Genomic DNA, 17,262 nt, shown 5'->3' with positions numbered 1-17,262 from the left:
TCTAGGCTGTATGGCCTATTTATTATCTTTATCTAGGTTGTATGGCCTATTTATTCTCTACATCTAGGTTATATGGCCTATTCATTCTCTAAATCTAGGTTGTATGGCCTATTCATTATCTAAATCTAGGTTGTATGGCCTATTTATTCTCTTTATCTAGGTTGTATGGCCTATTTATTCTCTTTATCTAGGTTGTATGGCCTATTTATTCTCTACATCTAGGTTGTATGGCCTATTTATTCTCTTTATCTAGGTTGTATGGCCTATTTATTCTCTTTATCTAGGTTGTATGGCCTATTTATTCTCTACATCTAGGTTGTATGGCCTATTTATTCTCTTTATCTAGGTTGTATGGCCTATTTATTCTCTACATCTAGGCTGTATGGCCTATTTATTCTCTATATCTAGGTTGTATGGCCTATTTATTCTCTATATCTAGGTTGTATGGCCTATTTATTCTCTATATCTAGGTTGTATGGCCTATTTATTCTCTATATCTAGATTGTATGGCCTATTTATTCTCTACATCTAGGTTGTATGGCCTATTTATTCTCTATATCTAGGTTGTATGGCCTATTTATTCTCTATATCTAGGTTGTATGGCCTATTTATTCTCTACATCTAGGCTGTATGGCCTATTTATTCTCTTTATCTAGATTGTATGGCCTATTTATTCTCTTTATCTAGATTGTATGGCCTATTTATTCTCTAGATCTAGATAGTATGGCCTTTTCATTCTCTACATCTAGGCTGTATGGCCTATTTATTCTCTTTATCTAGGTTGTATGGCCTATTTATTCTCTTTATCTAGATTGTATGGCCTATTTATTCTCTAGATCTAGATAGTATGGCCTTTTCATTCTCTAGATCTAGATTATATGGCTTTTAAATTCTATAAATCTAGATTATATATGGCCTATCCAGTATCCATTCTCCAAGCATATATATTGCTGATAAGGGGGGGGGGGGGGGGGGTATTGATTTAATCATAGCAATTCTATCCACCGCAGACGGGTATCCCATTTCCAATTCAGCAGAATTTTATTTCGGACACAACCCCAAATCTGCAGCTCTAATGAGAGCCACTATCATTCACACCATAATTCGGTTCCCACTGGAAATCGAATCCTGGGAAGTTTTTGAGCAGACCACTACAACACTGTTATTTTCTTTCCTAACCCTTGAGTTCCCCAGCTATAATGGTCGGTAGAGACTCCCGATCACCGCCGCACAACCGTAACCGCCGATCACCACGAAGATCCAGGTCACCGAGATCACCTCACAGTGACCACTGGGATCGGTCAACATCTCACAGGTCCCCGTCACGGAGACCAGACTCCAAAACCTACAGGAGGTCACATTCTCAAGAATACAAAAACCAAAGATCAGATTCTCAAGAATACAGAAACCAAAGATCGCATTCTCAAAATTACAAAAACCAAAGGCATGACTCCCCAACGCTGGGTTATAGCAGCACCAATAACAAGTCCCGCTCACCTTCTCGACGGAATGGATCACCCCACTATAACCCTAGGAGGTCCCCTAGAAGATCACCTAGAAGATCACCTAGAAGATCCCCTAGAAGATCACCTAGAAGATCCCCTAGAAGATCCCGATCTCCAGACAGGAGAGACTATCATGGCCGCTCTTCTGACAACTATCATGGCCCGTCTAGATCACGCTCACCCTCACAGAGGAGCGACAATTCAGAGTTCTACAACAGGAACCATCCAGCCTTTTCTGAAGGTCAAGAGAACTCTTCTAACACCCGAAACACGTCGGCTGGGGACACGACCCGACCAGACACTAACTTCAGGGACCAACCCCAGAGTTTCTCAGAGCACCGTGCTGGGAGGGATAGGGACCAACCCCAGAGTTTCTCAGAGCACCGTGCTGGGAGGGATAGGGACCAACCCCAGAGTTTCTCAGAGCAGCGTGTAGGGAGAGATAGGGACCAACCCCAGAGTTTCTCAGAGCAGCGTGTAGGGAGAGATAACCCCAGTGAAGCTAGCGGATTAGCCAACAATTTCCAGAATGATGGCTCCTTCATGGAGATGTTCAAGAGAAAAATGGACGAGAAGAAGAAAGAAGAGGAGGCTACACAGCAAACGTCCGAACAAAAGGTGCAATATCTTAAAATGTATACTAGTATTATTGTTATTAATATTGAAACGTTTCATAGTTAACACCAAGATCTGAACAAGGTTAAGCCATTATTTTAAAGATTTGACTCATGTTGCCCACAATATTGAACACGTCCTTCAGCATGGTTTAGAAATTACTAGCAGGAATATATATATATAGTAAGACAGTAGGAGTACTCACTTAGTCTGAGTTACAACATTGATCTACAATGTACATTCTACATCTCCCCACATTTGCACACTTATTTGGCTGAAAAGTGACTAGTACTACTGGGTAACTAACATGAAAGCAACATTTCAGACGGTGAAGAAGTCCTTACTATTCCGGAGAATTCCTCAGAAGAAGGCCAAGCCACTGGTTACGGGCGTTAAAAAGGTATTTTTAGCACCGAGAGGTTATCAGCTGTAATTATCATACAATACTCTGATTAACATAGCTCCTTGTTGTTTCCTACCTTTACCTTTCCTGGGGATGATATTCTAAAGTTACTGGTATTGTTATTGGTATTTTACTAACTGCACTATCAATAAATAAAACGATTACTCGCATGTCCTGCACCATGGTAACCATGGTGACCTGATCATGTGCATGTTAACAATAATCTACCGGACAACTAAGGGACACACCAGATTACACAACATATACACAATGTGTGCACTGTGTACATTACACAACATACACACGCAATGTGTGCACTGTGTACATTACACAACATATACACACAATGTGTGTACTGTGTACATTAGACAACAACATATAATACAATGTGATGTTGTGTCCCGGGCCACTAGAAATCTAGTTCTGGGTTTTGGCGATTTGTCGGCCTCTATCTGGTGTGGGTATGGGAACAGTTCGGTTCGACTTAAACCGCATGCTGAAAAATACAAAAGTCTTTTGGCCTAAATTGGATAACGCAACCCAATTAAGCAATTAACGACCAATTAAGTAATTAACGGGAGAGCCCCGCCCAGGCACAGAAGAAGCCGGAGGCAGCTAGTAACAGCGCGTGGGAGGCGTACATGAGAGAAGTGGAAGCGTACAAGACGAACAGCTGTGCTGATGATGACAGGTTCAGCAGACCCCTCTGCAAGTGATCACTATTTACCACCCTGGTGTTACCACCTGCAACACCCTGGTGTTACCACCTGCAACACCTAGGTGTTACCACCTGCAACACCTAGGTGTTACCACCTGCAACACCTAGGTGTTACCACCTGCAACACCTAGGTGTTACCACCTGTAACACCCTGGTGTTACCACCTGCAACACCTAGGTGTTACCACCTGCAACATCTTGGTGTTACCACCTGCAACACCTAGGTGTTACCACCTTCAACACCCTGGTGTTACCACCTGCAACACCTAGGTGTTACCACCTGCAACACCTTGGCGTTACCACCTGCAACACCTAGGTGTTACCACCTGCAACACCTTGGTGTTACCACCTGCAACACCTAGGTGTTACCACCTGCAACACCTAGGTGTTACCACCTTCAACACCCTGGTGTTACCACCTGCAACACCTTGGTGTTACCACATGCAACACCTTGGTGCTACCACCTGCAACACCTTGGTGTTACCACCTGCAACACCTTGGTGTTACCACCTGCAACACCTAGGTGTTACCACCTGCAACACCTTGGTGTTACCACCTGCAACACCTAGGTGTTACCACCTGCAACACCTAGGTGTTACCACCTGCAACACCTAGGTGTTACCACCTTCAACACCCTGGTGTTACCACCTGCAACACCTTGGTGTTACCACATGCAACACCTTGGTGCTACCACCTGCAACACCTTGGTGTTACCACCTGCAACACCTTGGTGTTACCACCTGCAACACCTAGGTGTTACCACCTGCAACACCTTGGTGTTACCAGCTGCAACACCTAGGTGTTACCACCTGCAACACCTAGGTGTTACCACCTGCAACACCTAGGTGTTACCACCTTCAACACCCTGGTGTTACCACCTGCAACACCTTGGTGTTACCACATGCAACACCTTGGTGCTACCACCTGCAACACCTTGGTGTTACCACCTGCAACACCTTGGTGTTACCACCTGCAACACCTAGGTGTTACCACCTGCAACACCTTGGTGTTACCAGCTGCAACACCCTGGTGTTACCACCTGCAACACCTAGGTGTTACCACCTGCAACACCTAGGTGTTACCACCTTCAACACCCTGGTGTTACCACCTGCAACACCTTGGTGTTACCACATGCAACACCTTGGTGCTACCACCTGCAACACCTTGGTGTTACCACCTGCAACACCTTGGTGTTACCACCTGCAACACCTAGGTGTTACCACCTGCAACACCTTGGTGTTACCAGCTGCAACACCCTGGTGTTACCACCTGCAACACCTTGGTGTTACCAGCTGAAACACCTTGGTGTTACCACCTGCAACACCCTGGTGTTACCACCTGCAACACCTTGGTGTTACCACCTGCAACACCCTGGTGTTACCACCTGCAACATCTTGGTGTTACCAGCTGAAACACCTTGGTGTTACCACCTGCAACACCCTGGTGTTACCACCTGCAACACCTTGGTGTTACCAGCTGAAACACCTTGGTGTTACCACCTGCAACACCCTGGTGTTACCACCTGCAACATCTTGGTGTTACCAGCTGAAACACCTTGGTGTTACCACCTGCAACACCTTGGTGTTACCACCTGCAACACCTTGGTGTTACCACCTGCAACACCTGGGTGTTATCACCTGCAACACCTTGGTGTTACCAGCTGCAACACCTTGGTGTTACCACCTAAATAGTTATGAAGATATTCGGAACAGGAAACCAGAGACAATACAATTATCCTGTGCTGTCTTGAAGCATTTGATTGTTTTATGATTTCCCACTTCGCAGCTTGAAGGTAAGTAGATAGCAGTCAGAGAGATTCCTAATATTAGTAAACTAATTATTAGTATTACAGCTGATTATTAGTATTACAGCTGAAATTATAAACTGTGATTTCCTATTACTCGAACTACATTATTTCGCTGCCCAATGTTTCAAAGAGCAGGTAAACATTACGGGGGGGATGCAACGTCAATTAATGTCAGTATTCCATAAAAACCCCAAACTGACATTGACATTAATTGACATTAATTGACATTAATTGACATTAATTGACATTAATTGACATTAATTTGTCTTGAAATTTGAGATTATCATTATTCGATAAATATTCAAGATATTCACGTCTATGTAAGTTAGACCGGTTCAAAAAACAAAATGTCCTTGAATAATTATGAGTATGTTCTTATCTGTTGATCCTTAGGTTCATAGACCACCAAAAAAAATTTCAGCTTCAAACTCTTCCATCTTCGGTCCCCACCGGCCACGCCCATATTTTATTGGTTTCTTATACAGGTAAAATATCTAGAATCGGCTTTTTTAGTATGAAGGAGTAATGCTAGCTGTTTAAGATTCGTTATTCAAATATAAATGTCATGAAGGCATTTCGTTAAATGTGGATTTTAAGTTCTGATGATGTTGAGAACCACGCCCTTGGATGGCCACGCCCATTTAAGAAAATTAAATTTCGGAAAACCGTACTATTATTTTAGTTTTATTGTTTAATGATCTGAATTTTTTTCACATTTCACATTTCCATATGTGATAGTAGTGAATAAATTGATGATATAAACGTTCTAAAGTGCTAAAAATATGGTAGAACTACATAATCTCTGGTCGAAAAATATCGTGTCAATTAATGTCAGTATTCCAAAATTTTGCAAAACTGACATTGACATTAATTGACATTAATTGACATTAATTGACATTAATTGACATTAATTGACGTTGCATCCCCCCCCCCCAACATTACCCACATGGCATGTTTCCATAGTAACTACTAGTTGTATATCCTGACTTACTATTTAATACTAGCTATGGGGAGGGGGTGTCTCCCCGCTATATAGGGAGGGGGTGTCTCCCCGCTATAATATACCTAACTTCTCTTTTAGAAGCTGTTTTGTACCATTTTTAACGTGTGACTAAAACGTTCTTGAGTGAATCATTTTAACCGTTTTTAAATGTACAAGGGTGCACTTTAAAGTGCGATCAGCAGTGCACAGTGGGTGCTGATTCAGCACCTGCTGTGCACTGTGCAGTGTGCAGTGTGCACTGTGCAGTGTGCACTGTGCACTGTGCACTGTGCAGTGTGCACGTTAATTTTGTCTTTGTTTTAACCGGGTTAATCTGAACGTTTTTCTGTAATTGCGGTTAATATTTTAATGTATTTTGTTTATACATTAACCTGTTATATTTTTAAGTTATTAGATTTGCAGATTTTAATAAACTGTCTTCCTCTTGTTTTCCATATAATATGATAATTGCCACCTTTTTGGCTCCAAAATGGGCTTCAAATTACATGCATTGCCAATTTACAGTCACGAGTTCTAAATATCAACCAAATGATTCCTTTCTAACTCCGCAATAAGTACAAATACAATTCAAATTAAAAAAGATATCAAGATTTGAGGAAGCGCCAACTCAAGAACAGTTAGACTGGTTTTGCCTAAATTTGGGTTTTTAATACATGAACAAATAGATATCAACAAATCCTTGATCCTCCTACTCCTCAATCTACTGCCGCTATTTCACAACACGCAGCCACAACTATGATACTGATAGAGTATGTCAAACTTCCAACTTGATTCAAGTTTAAATAAACATTAAAGAATACAACCTTATATATAAAGAGCTACTTGGGTTTAAAAGAAATTCTTCGGTCTTGAAGAGTGGTATAATTAGTAAGTGTAACTACTTATAAATATTGTGCACCCAGATGCAATATGTTTTTCAAAAAACTTGGGTCGATTACGAGTGAGGATTTACAATTATAGTGGGCGAGTAAGGTCTAAATATTGAGGAGCTATATCTATATCCTCCCTTCAGAAATAGGTTAGGAGTTACAATAGAGGGCGAGTAAGGTCTAAATATTGAGGAGCTATATCTATATCCTCCCTTCAGAAATAGGTTAGGAGTTACAATAGAGGGCGAGTAAGGTCTAAATATTGAGGAGCTATATCTATATCCTCCCTTCAGAAATAGGTTAGGAGTTACAATAGAGGGCGAGTAAGGTCTAAATATTGAGGAGCTATATCTATATCCTCCCTTCAGAAATAGGTTAGGAGTTACAATAGAGGGCGAGTAAGGTCTAAATATTGAGGAGCTATATCTATATCCTCCCTTCAGAGGTTAGGAGTTACAATAGAGGGCGAGTAAGGTCTAAATATTGAGGAGCTATATCTATATCCTCCCTTCAGAGGTTAGGAGTTACAATAGAGGGCGAGTAAGGTCTAAATATTGAGGAGCTATATCTATATCCTCCCTTCAGAGGTTAGGAGTTACAATAGAGGGCGAGTAAGGTCTAAATATTGAGGAGCTATATCTATATCCTCCCTTCAGAAATAGGTTAGGAGTTACGATAGAGGGCGAGTAAGGTCTAAATATTGAGGAGCAATATCTATATCCTCCCTTCAGAAATAGGTTAGGAGTTACGATAGAGGGCGAGTAAGGTCTAAATATTGAGGAGCAATATCTATATCCTCTCTCCAGCAGGGGTTGTTATGCAGAAGTTCTAAACTCTTGGCTGCTTTGTTGATAGCAATGAGCTGCTTCTTGGCCTGTTCGTTGGATGGAATGCTCACGAAATCGAGGCCCTGTTTCTGTCGCAGTCCTGCTTCTATCATTTCAGCTGGTATCTTCGTCCTGCGGTGATATATTACCTTATATGGGCATCACGTGATATATCAGAGCCCTCTCTCAAACCACGTGATCAGCAAATTCTGTAGAGAAAGTAGACAGGTTGAAGTTACTCAATAATTGAGTTGTAATACTACAATAGTAATACAGAAATATTACAATTGTTACCTGTAGTGATGTATTTTATCGTTTATCTCTGATATTATCTTAGGATAAGCCTCCTGCAGCTGTATAAACGCCACCACCTGCCCCAGCAAACTCGTCTCAACAAACATTTTACTGTTGTTGTTACTCAAACTGCAGGCGAAATAGTGTTCCTTGCTCTTGTTAGTAGCTAGCGGGTACACACTCTCCATAGCACAGTTAAACTCAGGGTAGGACATCCTGCTGGGGCTAGCCCCACAGTTCTGTTTCAGCTTTATCACAGTCTCACAGACGCGCGGCTCTCTGTCCCGGACTATGCAGTGCATGAGATAGTTGGAGACAAGGGAGGGGGATATCCTATTGTTGGAGTGGGAGCTGAAACTCAGGACGTGAGGGTCTATATCCTCGTCTGTAAGGTGGGGGTAGAGCACCATCATGAGGGGGCGGAGATCTAGTGTACACACCAGGTCTAGTGAGAGGAGGACGTCGTTCAGCAGGTAGATGTACCTGAGACAGTTGCTATAGTAACTATATAGTAACTATAGTAACTATAGTTACTATACTGTATAGTAACTATAGTAACTATAGTACAACATGCGGAGAGCAAGAATTTTAAATACTGGATAATCTTCGGTATCCATTTTAGTGAATTTTCCCGAATTTTTCTATTTTTTTTTCGAGGCAAAACAAGTAATAAAAGGGTGGTTATAAATAGAGAAAAAGAGGGGAAAAGAGGGATTTTGGAGATGGGGATTGGTACACGTTGTATACCTCTCGTGCACGCGAAGCGTGCACGCCGGCCGGCGTGCGATCAAAAGGGGTTGCAGCGTGTGTCAAGTTGGAGGTGGGTCACTCTTTTCATGTTTCCATGACGACGAGAAAGCAGTTGCAATTTGATCGGGACTAAATGTTACATTTTTAGCACATCCTCTTGTAATTGTATTACCTCTTAGTGGAGATGAAAACCTATAGATTAATGCTCGTGATGATGTGTACTCCCCAACCCCCCCCCCCCCCCCCCCCCCCCTTCCCCCGTCGTACCTGAACATGATAGGGTCGAGTGATCCGGAGAGAATGCAGCCAAATATAGCGATAAAAGGGTTGTCAGGGGCGTATTTAGCTATAGCACTCAGCAGGTCTACCTGCAGTACAACAGTTACACCTAGTTACCATGGTTACCATAGTTACTATAGTTACACCTAGTACCTACCTGCAGTACAACAGTTACACCTAGTTACACCTAGTTACCATGGTTACTATAGTTACTATAGTTACTATAGTAACTACCTGCAGTACTAGTTATCACATCTATCAAATGCAAAACAGTAGCATTAGTTAACAACAATTCTGTTAACAACAATTCTGTAAATTCATAGCCTGGCTATGAATTTACTGATAGCCTGCTGAAGAAAAAAAAAACGCTCAAAAGCCTGACTCGTTAAGCTGAGTTGAACGTTAAATTTGATAAACGAAATAAAATCGATGCATACGACATACACGCGAGGAGGAGCGCACCCGTACTATAGTAACTACAGTAACTATGGTTACTATGGTAACCATGGCAACGTACCCGTACGATAGTAACTATAGTAACTATGGTTACTATGGTAACCATGGTAACGTACCCGTACGATAGTAACTATAGTAACTATGGTAACCATGGTAACCATGGTAACGTACCCGTACGATAGTAACTATAGTAACTATGGTTACTATGGTAACCATGGTAACGTACCCGTACGATAGTAACTATAGTAACTATAGTTACTATGGTAACCATGGTAACGTACCCGTACGATAGCCATTAGTTCTTCTAACTGGTATTGTCCTAGAAGGAAATCCGCTAAATGGTCCACCATACTTTTATACAGGTCCTCCTTTCCAATATTACTGAAATATCAAGTTATAAAACATATTGAATAGAGGAATTTTATCATTTTAACTATAGGAAAACAAAACCTTGATAGGATTTTATTAAAAGATCATCGTGATACGGAACTCTCCTTATTTCCTTATTTGGTAATGTACCTGAGGTAGAGGAAGAAGTGCTCGATACAGGTTATCACGTGCTCCTCTGATAACTCACGTGATCTGACAATTAATTAAATTAATTATTTATCTAGAATTATAGGGTAATAGAGTAGACGGAATTATTCATAGCGTTTCTCTGTAGCAGCTTCAGGCACTTAAAGTTGCTAGAGTTGTTATACACAATTCAAAACGGCTCAAAATCAGCAGTCTCTAATTATCGTCCAATCTCATTACTGGCAGCATTTTCCAAAATTTACGAAAAAGTTATGCACGCTAGACTTGTAGAATTCTTGAATCAAAATTAAAGATTTAAAAAAAAATTTGCGGTGTGCCATTAAAATAACGAATTCAAAATGTATATTCCATTATTTGCAGTTTGTTACGATTTATTTCATTTGACCTCACTTTTCTATTTAGTTTTGATATATTTTCTAGTAGTTATGTTTTCAGGAGTGCCCATTGGGGGTTTTATTTTTAACTGATTATGATGTAGATAATAAATTAGTCCATTAGAGATAATCCCCTCACGAGGGGCTTTCAATCAAGCTCCTACCTGTGGAAGTAGGTTCTGGAGCAGTTTCTCCACATCTTGGCTAACTTCTTGTTGAGGTCACGTGTGCTGACAGTATCACGTGACATGTTACTAACACCACGTGACACACCACGTGACGACCTCTGTTCTCCTGATTCTTCTGCGTGGTCTAGTCTGGTGTTACTTCCCGGACTGTTCTCTTCCTGAACCAGTCTATATTACATCTCCCACCACAACATCTGTTATACCCAGGCACTGAGAGCCCAGAATTGTAAACTGTTTTTATTTTATCAACTCGACTGTTTAATTCGTCTTCTCATAGATTTTCTTACGATTAACCACGAAACTTCGTTCCTACTAATTAAAGCATGGTGTTTACATTCCATGAGCTCCCCCCCCCCGGCCCCCCCCCCCCCCCTACATTCCTATCGGCATTATTATATTAATCTTCATAGCTTCTAAGAATACTACTACTACTATTAGGTAGGTAATAATAAGGTATAAAATATGTTCCTTACCGCACAAACCTCCGCGAGAGCTTCTCTCAAACAATCAGCTGGTGGATCATTGAGAAACGGTCTGGAAACCTTTAAATGTGAGCATCCAGGCGGTAACTTTATCACCTGGGAGTGGGGGTAACTTAATCACCTGAGAGTGGGGGTAACTTAATCACCTGGGAGTGGGGGTAACTTAATCACCTGAGAGTGGGGGTAACTTAATCACCTGGGAGTGGGGGTAACTTAATCACCTGGGAGTGGGGGTAACTTAATCACCTGGGAGTGGAGGTAACTTAATCACCTGGGGGTGGGGGTAACTTAATCACCTGGGAGTGGAGGTAACTGAATCACCTGGGAGTGGAGGTAACTTAATCACCTGGGAGTGGAGGTAACTTAATCACCTGGGAGTGGAGGTAACTTAATCACCTGGGACTGGGGGTAACTTAATCACCTGGGAGTGGAGGTAACTTAATCACCTGGGAGTGGAGGTAACTTAATCACCTGGGAGTGGGGGTAACTTAATCACCTGGGAGTGGAGGTAACATAATCACCTGGGAGTGGAAGTAACTTAATCACCTAAGAGCCAATAGAATTACAGGATCTGGTCGCATTACATGATGGAGCTACTCCGGCTATGTGTAATAATTAAGTTAGGATCTTGCTGTTCTCCAGTTACATAGGCCGTCACGTTAGTTACTCGCATTGATATTGAATTTCAGCTTTTTGTTGCCCGTAGCAACTCATATACCTTACCTTGTAGTTTGATTTGTCAGCAGCATTTACCGTGTGTCAGTGTGAGAGCTAATAATAGCTAGTGAGTGATTCCCCGGTTCCTTGCTTTGTTCGCTATCCGTGCACTTAAATAGATGATTTAGTCTATAAAATATAAGCCTACATCTAGGTTATATAACATATAAGCCTACATCTAGTAGTAGTACATCTAGGTTGTATGGCCTATTTATTCTCTATATCTAGGTTATATGGCCTATTTATTCTCTACATCTAGGTTGTATGGCCTATTTATTCTCTTTATCTAGATTGTATGGCCTATTTATTCTCTTTATCTAGATTGTATGGCCTATTTATTCTCTAGATCTAGGTTATATGGCTTTTTCATTTTCTAAATCTAGGTTATATGGCCTATTTATTCTCTATATCTAGGTTATATGGCCTATTTATTCTCTTTATCTAGGTTTTATGGCCTATTTATTCTCTTTATCTAGATTGTATGGCCTATTTATTCTCTTTATCTAGATTGTATGGCCTATTTATTCTCTAGATCTAGGTTATATGGCTTTTTCATTTTCTAAATCTAGGTTATATGGCCTATTTATTCTCTATATCTAGGTTATATGGCCTATTTATTCTCTTTATCTAGGTTGTATGGCCTATTTATTCTCTTTATCTAGGTTGTATGGCCTATTTATTCTCTTTATCTAGGTTGTATGGCCTATTTATTCTCTACATCTAGGCTGTATGGCCTATTTATTCTCTATATCTAGGTTGTATGGCCTATTTATTCTCTAGATCTAGATTGTATGGCCTATTTATTCTCTAAATCTAGGTTATATGGCCTATTTATTCTCTAGATCTAGATCGTATGGCTTTTTCATTATCTAAATCTAGGTTATATGGCCTATTTATTCTCTACATCTAGGTTGTATGGCCTATTTATTCTCTTTATCTAGGTTGTATGGCCTATTTATTCTCTACATCTAGGTTGTATGGCCTATTTATTCTCTTTATCTAGGTTGTATGGCCTATTTATTCTCTACATCTAGGCTGTATGGCCTATTTATTCTCTAGATCTAGATTGTATGGCTTTTTCATTCTCTAAATCTAAGTTATATGGCCTATTCATTCTCTAAATCTAGGTTGTATGGCCTATTCATTATCTAAATCTAGGTTGTATGGCCTATTTATTCTCTTTATCTAGGTTGTATGGCCTATTTATTCTCTTTATCTAGGTTGTATGGCCTATTTATTCTCTACATCTAGGTTATATGGCCTATTCATTCTCTAAATCTAGGTTGTATGGCCTATTCATTATCTAAATCTAGGTTGTATGGCCTATTTATTCTCTTTATCTAGGTTGTATGTCCTATTTATTCTCTTTATCTAGATTGTATGGCCTATTTATTCTCTACATCTAGGTTATATGGCCTATTTATTCTCTAGATCTAGATAGTATGGCCTTTTCATTCTCTAGATCTAGATTATATGGCTTTTAAATTCTATAAATCTAGATTATATATGGCCTATCCAGTATCCATTCTCCAAGCATATATATTGCTGATAAGGGGGGGGGGGGGGGGGTATTGATTTAATCATAGCAATTCTATCCACCGCAGACGGGTATCCCATTTCCAATTCAGCAGAATTTTATTTCGGACACAACCCCAAATCTGCAGCTCTAATGAGAGCCACTATCATTCACACCATAATTCGGTTCCCACTGGAAATCGAATCCTGGGAAGTTTTTGAGCAGACCACTACAACACTGTTATTTTCTTTCCTAACCCTTGAGTTCCCCAGCTATAATGGTCGGTAGAGACTCCCGATCACCGCCGCACAACCGTAACCGCCGATCACCACGAGGATCCAGGTCACCGAGATCACCTCACAGTGACCACTGGGATCGGTCAACATCTCACAGGTCCCCGTCACGGAGACCAGACTCCAAAACCTACAGGAGGTCACATTCTCAAGAATACAAAAACCAAAGATCAGATTCTCAAGAATACAGAAACCAAAGATCGCATTCTCAAAATTACAAAAACCAAAGGCATGACTCCCCAACGCTGGGTTATAGCAGCACCAATAACAAGTCCCGCTCACCTCCTCGACGGAATGGATCACCCCACTATAACCCTAGGAGGTCCCCTAGAAGATCACCTAGAAGATCACCTAGAAGATCACCTAGAAGATCACCTAGAGGATCCCCTAGAAGATCCCCTAGAAGATCCCGATCTCCAGACAGGAGAGACTATCATGGCCGGTCTTCTGACAACTATCATGGCCCGTCTAGATCACGCTCACCCTCACAGAGGAGCGACAATTCAGAGTTCTACAACAGGAACCATCCAGCCTTTTCTGAAGGTCAAGAGAACTCTTCTAACACCCGGAACACGTCGGCTGGGGACACGACCCGACCAGACACTAACTTCAGGGACCAACCCCAGAGTTTCTCAGAGCACCGTGCTGGGAGAGATAACCCCAGTGAAGCTAGCGGATTAGCCAACAATTTCCAGAATGATGGCTCCTTCATGGAGATGTTCAAGAGAAAAATGGACGAGAAGAAGAAAGAAGAGGAGGCTACACAGCAAACGTCCGAACAAAAGGTGCAATATCTTAAAATGTATACTAGTATTATTGTTATTAATATTGAAACGTTTCATAGTTAACACCAAGATCTGAACAAGGTTAAGCCATTATTTTAAAGATTTGACTCATGTTGCCCACAATATTAAACACGTCCCTCAACATGGTTTAGAAATTACTAGCAGGAATATATATATATAGTAAGATAGTAGGAGTACTCACTTAGTCTGAGTTACAACATTGATCTACAATGTACATTCTACATCTCCCCACATTTGTACACTTATTTGGCTGAAAACTGACTAGTACTACTGGGTAACTAACATGAAAGCAACATTTCAGACGGTGAAGAAGTCCTTACTATTCCGGAAAATTCCTCAGAAGAAGGCCAAGCCACTGGTTACGGGCGTTAAAAAGGTATTTTTAGCACCGAGAGGTTATCAGCTGTAATTATCATACAATACTCTGATTAACATAGCTCCTTGTTGTTTCCTACCTTTACCTTTCCTGGGGATGATATTCTAAAGTTACTGGTATTGTTATTGGTATTTTACTAACTGCACTATCAATAAATAAAACGATTACTCGCATGTCCTGCACCATGGTAACCATGGTGACCTGATCATGTGCATGTTAACACTAATCTACCGGACAACTAATGCCAAGGGACACACCAGATTACACAACAACATATAATACAAGGTGATGTTGTGTCCCGGACCACTAAAAATCTAGTTCCGGGTTTTGGCGATTTGTCGGCCTCTATCTGGTGTGGGTATGAGAACAGTTCGGTTCGACTTAAACCGCATGCTGAAAAAAAAACAAAAGTCTTTTGGCCTAAATCGGATAACGTAGCCCAATTAAGCAATTAACGACCAATTAAGTAATTAACGGGAGAGCCCCGCCCAGGCACAGAAGAAGCCGGAGGCAGCTAGTAACAGCGCGTGGGAGGCGTACATGAGGGAGGTGGAAGCGTACAAGACGAACAGCTGTGCTGATGATGACAGGTTCAGCAGACCCCTCTGCAAGTGATCACTATTTACCACCTTGGTGTTACCACCTGCAACACCCTGGTGTTACCACCTGCAACACCTAGGTGTTACCACCTGCAACACGTAGGTGTTACCACCTGCAACACCTAGGTGTTACCACCTGCAACACCTAGGTGTTACCACCTGCAACACCTTGGTGTTACCAGCTGAAACACCTTGGTGTTACCACCTGCAACACCCTGGTGTTACCACCTGCAACACCTTGGTGTTACCAGCTGAAACACCTTGGTGTTACCACCTGCAACACCCTGGTATTACCACCTGCAACACCTTGGTGTTACCAGCTGAAACACCTTGGTGTTACCACCTGCAACACCCTGGTGTTACCACCTGCAACACCTTGGTGTTACCAGCTGAAACACCTTGGTGTTACCACCTGCAACACCCTGGTGTTACCACCTGCAACACCTTGGTGTTACCAGCTGAAACACCTTGGTGTTACCACCTGCAACACCTTGGTGTTACCACCTGCAACACCTTGGTGTTACCACCTGCAACACCCTGGTGTTACCACCTGCAACATCTTGGTGTTACCACCTGCAACACCTTGGTGTTACCAGCTGAAACACCTTGGTGTTACCACCTGCAACACCCTGGTGTTACCAGCTGAAACACCTTGGTGTTACCACCTGCAACACCCTGGTGTTACCACCTGCAACATCTTGGTGTTACCAGCTGAAACACCTTGGTGTTACCACCTGCAACACCTTGGTGTTACCACCTGCAACACCTGGGTGTTATCACCTGCAACACCTTGGTGTTACCAGCTGCAACACCTAGGTGTTACCACCTGCAACACATAGGTGTTACCACCTGCAACACCTTGGTGTTACCACCTAAATAGTTATGAAGATATTCGGAACAGGAAACCAGAGACAATACAATTATCCTGTGCTGTCTTGAAGCATTTGATTGTTTTATGATTTCCCACTTCGCAGCTTGAAGGTAAGTAGATAGCAGTCAGAGAGATTCCTAATATTAGTAAACTAATTATTAGTATTACAGCTGATTATTAGTATTACAGCTGAAATTATAAACTGTGATTTCCTATTACTCGAACTACATTATTTCGCTGCCCAATGTTTCAAACAGTAGGTAAACATTACCCACATGGCATGTTACCATAGTAACTACTAGTTGTATATCCTGACTTACTATTTAATAATAGCTATAGAGAGGGGGTGTCTCCCCGCTATATACTATATAGGGAGGAGGTGTCTCCCCGCTATAATATACCTCACTTCTCTTTTAGAAGCTCTTTTGTACCATTTTTAACGTGTGACTAAAACGTTCTTGAGTGAATCATTTTAACCGTTTTTAAATGTACGCCAGCCAAGGGTGCACTTTAAAGTGCGATCAGCAGTGCACAGTGGGTGCTGATTCAGCACCTGCTGTGCACTGTGCACTGTGCACTGTGCACTGTGCACTGTGCACTGTGCACTGTGCACTGTGCAGTGTGCACGTTAATTTTGTCTTTGTTTGAACCGGGTTAATCTGAACGTTTTTCTGTAATTGCGGTTAATATTTTAATGTATTTTGTTTATACATTAACCTGTTATATTTTTAAGTTATTAGATTTGCAGATTTTAATAAACTGTCTTCCTCTTGTTTTCCATATAATATGATAATTGCCACCTTTTTGGCTCCAAAATGGGCTTCAAATTACATGCATTGCCAATTTACAGACACGAGTTCTAAAAATCAACCAAATGATTCCTTTCTAACTCCGCAATAAGTACAAATACAATTCAAATTAAAAAAGATATCAAGATTTGAGAAAGCGCCAACTCGAGATGTCAAGAACAGTTTATAG

At 41.3% G+C, this 17,262-nt stretch overlaps 3 protein-coding genes across 4 annotated transcripts; 2 read left to right on the top strand and 1 right to left on the bottom strand.

The window, feature by feature from the left end:
• The first annotated feature begins 1,139 nt into the window (after positions 1-1,139).
• Positions 1,140-3,240, top strand: LOC134821161 (serine/arginine repetitive matrix protein 5-like). The gene is made up of 3 exons (XM_063831833.1): positions 1,140-2,123; positions 2,446-2,520; positions 3,117-3,240. Exons 1-3 carry the CDS (start codon positions 1,200-1,202, stop codon positions 3,237-3,239), a joined length of 1,122 nt encoding a protein of 373 aa, XP_063687903.1. The 5' UTR covers positions 1,140-1,199; the 3' UTR covers position 3,240.
• Positions 3,241-7,510: 4,270 nt separating this feature from the next.
• On the bottom strand, positions 7,511-8,493 carry LOC134821327 (uncharacterized). Its single transcript, XM_063832058.1, has 2 exons — positions 8,041-8,493; positions 7,511-7,878 (listed from the first exon to the last, which is right to left on the bottom strand). Exons 1-2 carry the CDS (start codon positions 8,451-8,453, stop codon positions 7,665-7,667), a joined length of 627 nt encoding a protein of 208 aa, XP_063688128.1. The 5' UTR covers positions 8,454-8,493; the 3' UTR covers positions 7,511-7,664.
• A 5,122-nt stretch (positions 8,494-13,615) lies between these two features.
• LOC134820614 (serine/arginine repetitive matrix protein 2-like) lies at positions 13,616-17,043 on the top strand. Of its 2 annotated transcripts, none has more exons than XM_063831117.1 (3): positions 13,616-14,417; positions 14,740-14,814; positions 15,313-17,043. In XM_063831117.1, the coding sequence occupies exons 1-3, from the start codon at positions 13,617-13,619 to the stop codon at positions 15,427-15,429; spliced, it is 993 nt and encodes a 330-aa protein (XP_063687187.1). In that variant the 5' UTR covers position 13,616; the 3' UTR covers positions 15,430-17,043. The 2 variants fall into 2 exon arrangements, with proteins under 2 accessions (XP_063687187.1, XP_063687186.1); XM_063831116.1 differs by having other exon boundaries at positions 15,307-17,043.
• Positions 17,044-17,262: the final 219 nt, after the last annotated feature.

This window comes from Bolinopsis microptera, chromosome 9, assembly GCF_026151205.1.
Source record: "Bolinopsis microptera isolate Bmic1 chromosome 9, MBARI_Bmic_1.0, whole genome shotgun sequence".
NCBI classification, from domain to species: domain Eukaryota; kingdom Metazoa; phylum Ctenophora; class Tentaculata; order Lobata; family Bolinopsidae; genus Bolinopsis; species Bolinopsis microptera.
Note: the sequence above shows the minus strand (reverse complement) of the source record. Positions and strands in the feature narration are given on the sequence as shown.

Bases quoted from the DNA above. Each gene is read 5' to 3' on its own strand.
- LOC134821327 (XM_063832058.1), bottom strand. From the start codon at position 8,453: ATGATGGTGCTCTACCCCCACCTTACAGACGAGGATATAGACCCTCAC. The intron at 7,879-8,040 runs GTAACAATTGTA...ATATCACCGCAG, and splicing joins GATAAAATACATCACTACAG to GACGAAGATACCAGCTGAAA.
- LOC134820614 (XM_063831116.1), top strand. From the start codon at position 13,617: ATGGTCGGTAGAGACTCCCGATCACCGCCGCACAACCGTAACCGCCGA. The intron at 14,418-14,739 runs GTGCAATATCTT...GCAACATTTCAG, and splicing joins AGCAAACGTCCGAACAAAAG to ACGGTGAAGAAGTCCTTACT. The intron at 14,815-15,306 runs GTATTTTTAGCA...AGCCCCGCCCAG, and splicing joins TGGTTACGGGCGTTAAAAAG to GCACAGAAGAAGCCGGAGGC.
- LOC134821161 (XM_063831833.1), top strand. From the start codon at position 1,200: ATGGTCGGTAGAGACTCCCGATCACCGCCGCACAACCGTAACCGCCGA. The intron at 2,124-2,445 runs GTGCAATATCTT...GCAACATTTCAG, and splicing joins AGCAAACGTCCGAACAAAAG to ACGGTGAAGAAGTCCTTACT. The intron at 2,521-3,116 runs GTATTTTTAGCA...AGCCCCGCCCAG, and splicing joins TGGTTACGGGCGTTAAAAAG to GCACAGAAGAAGCCGGAGGC.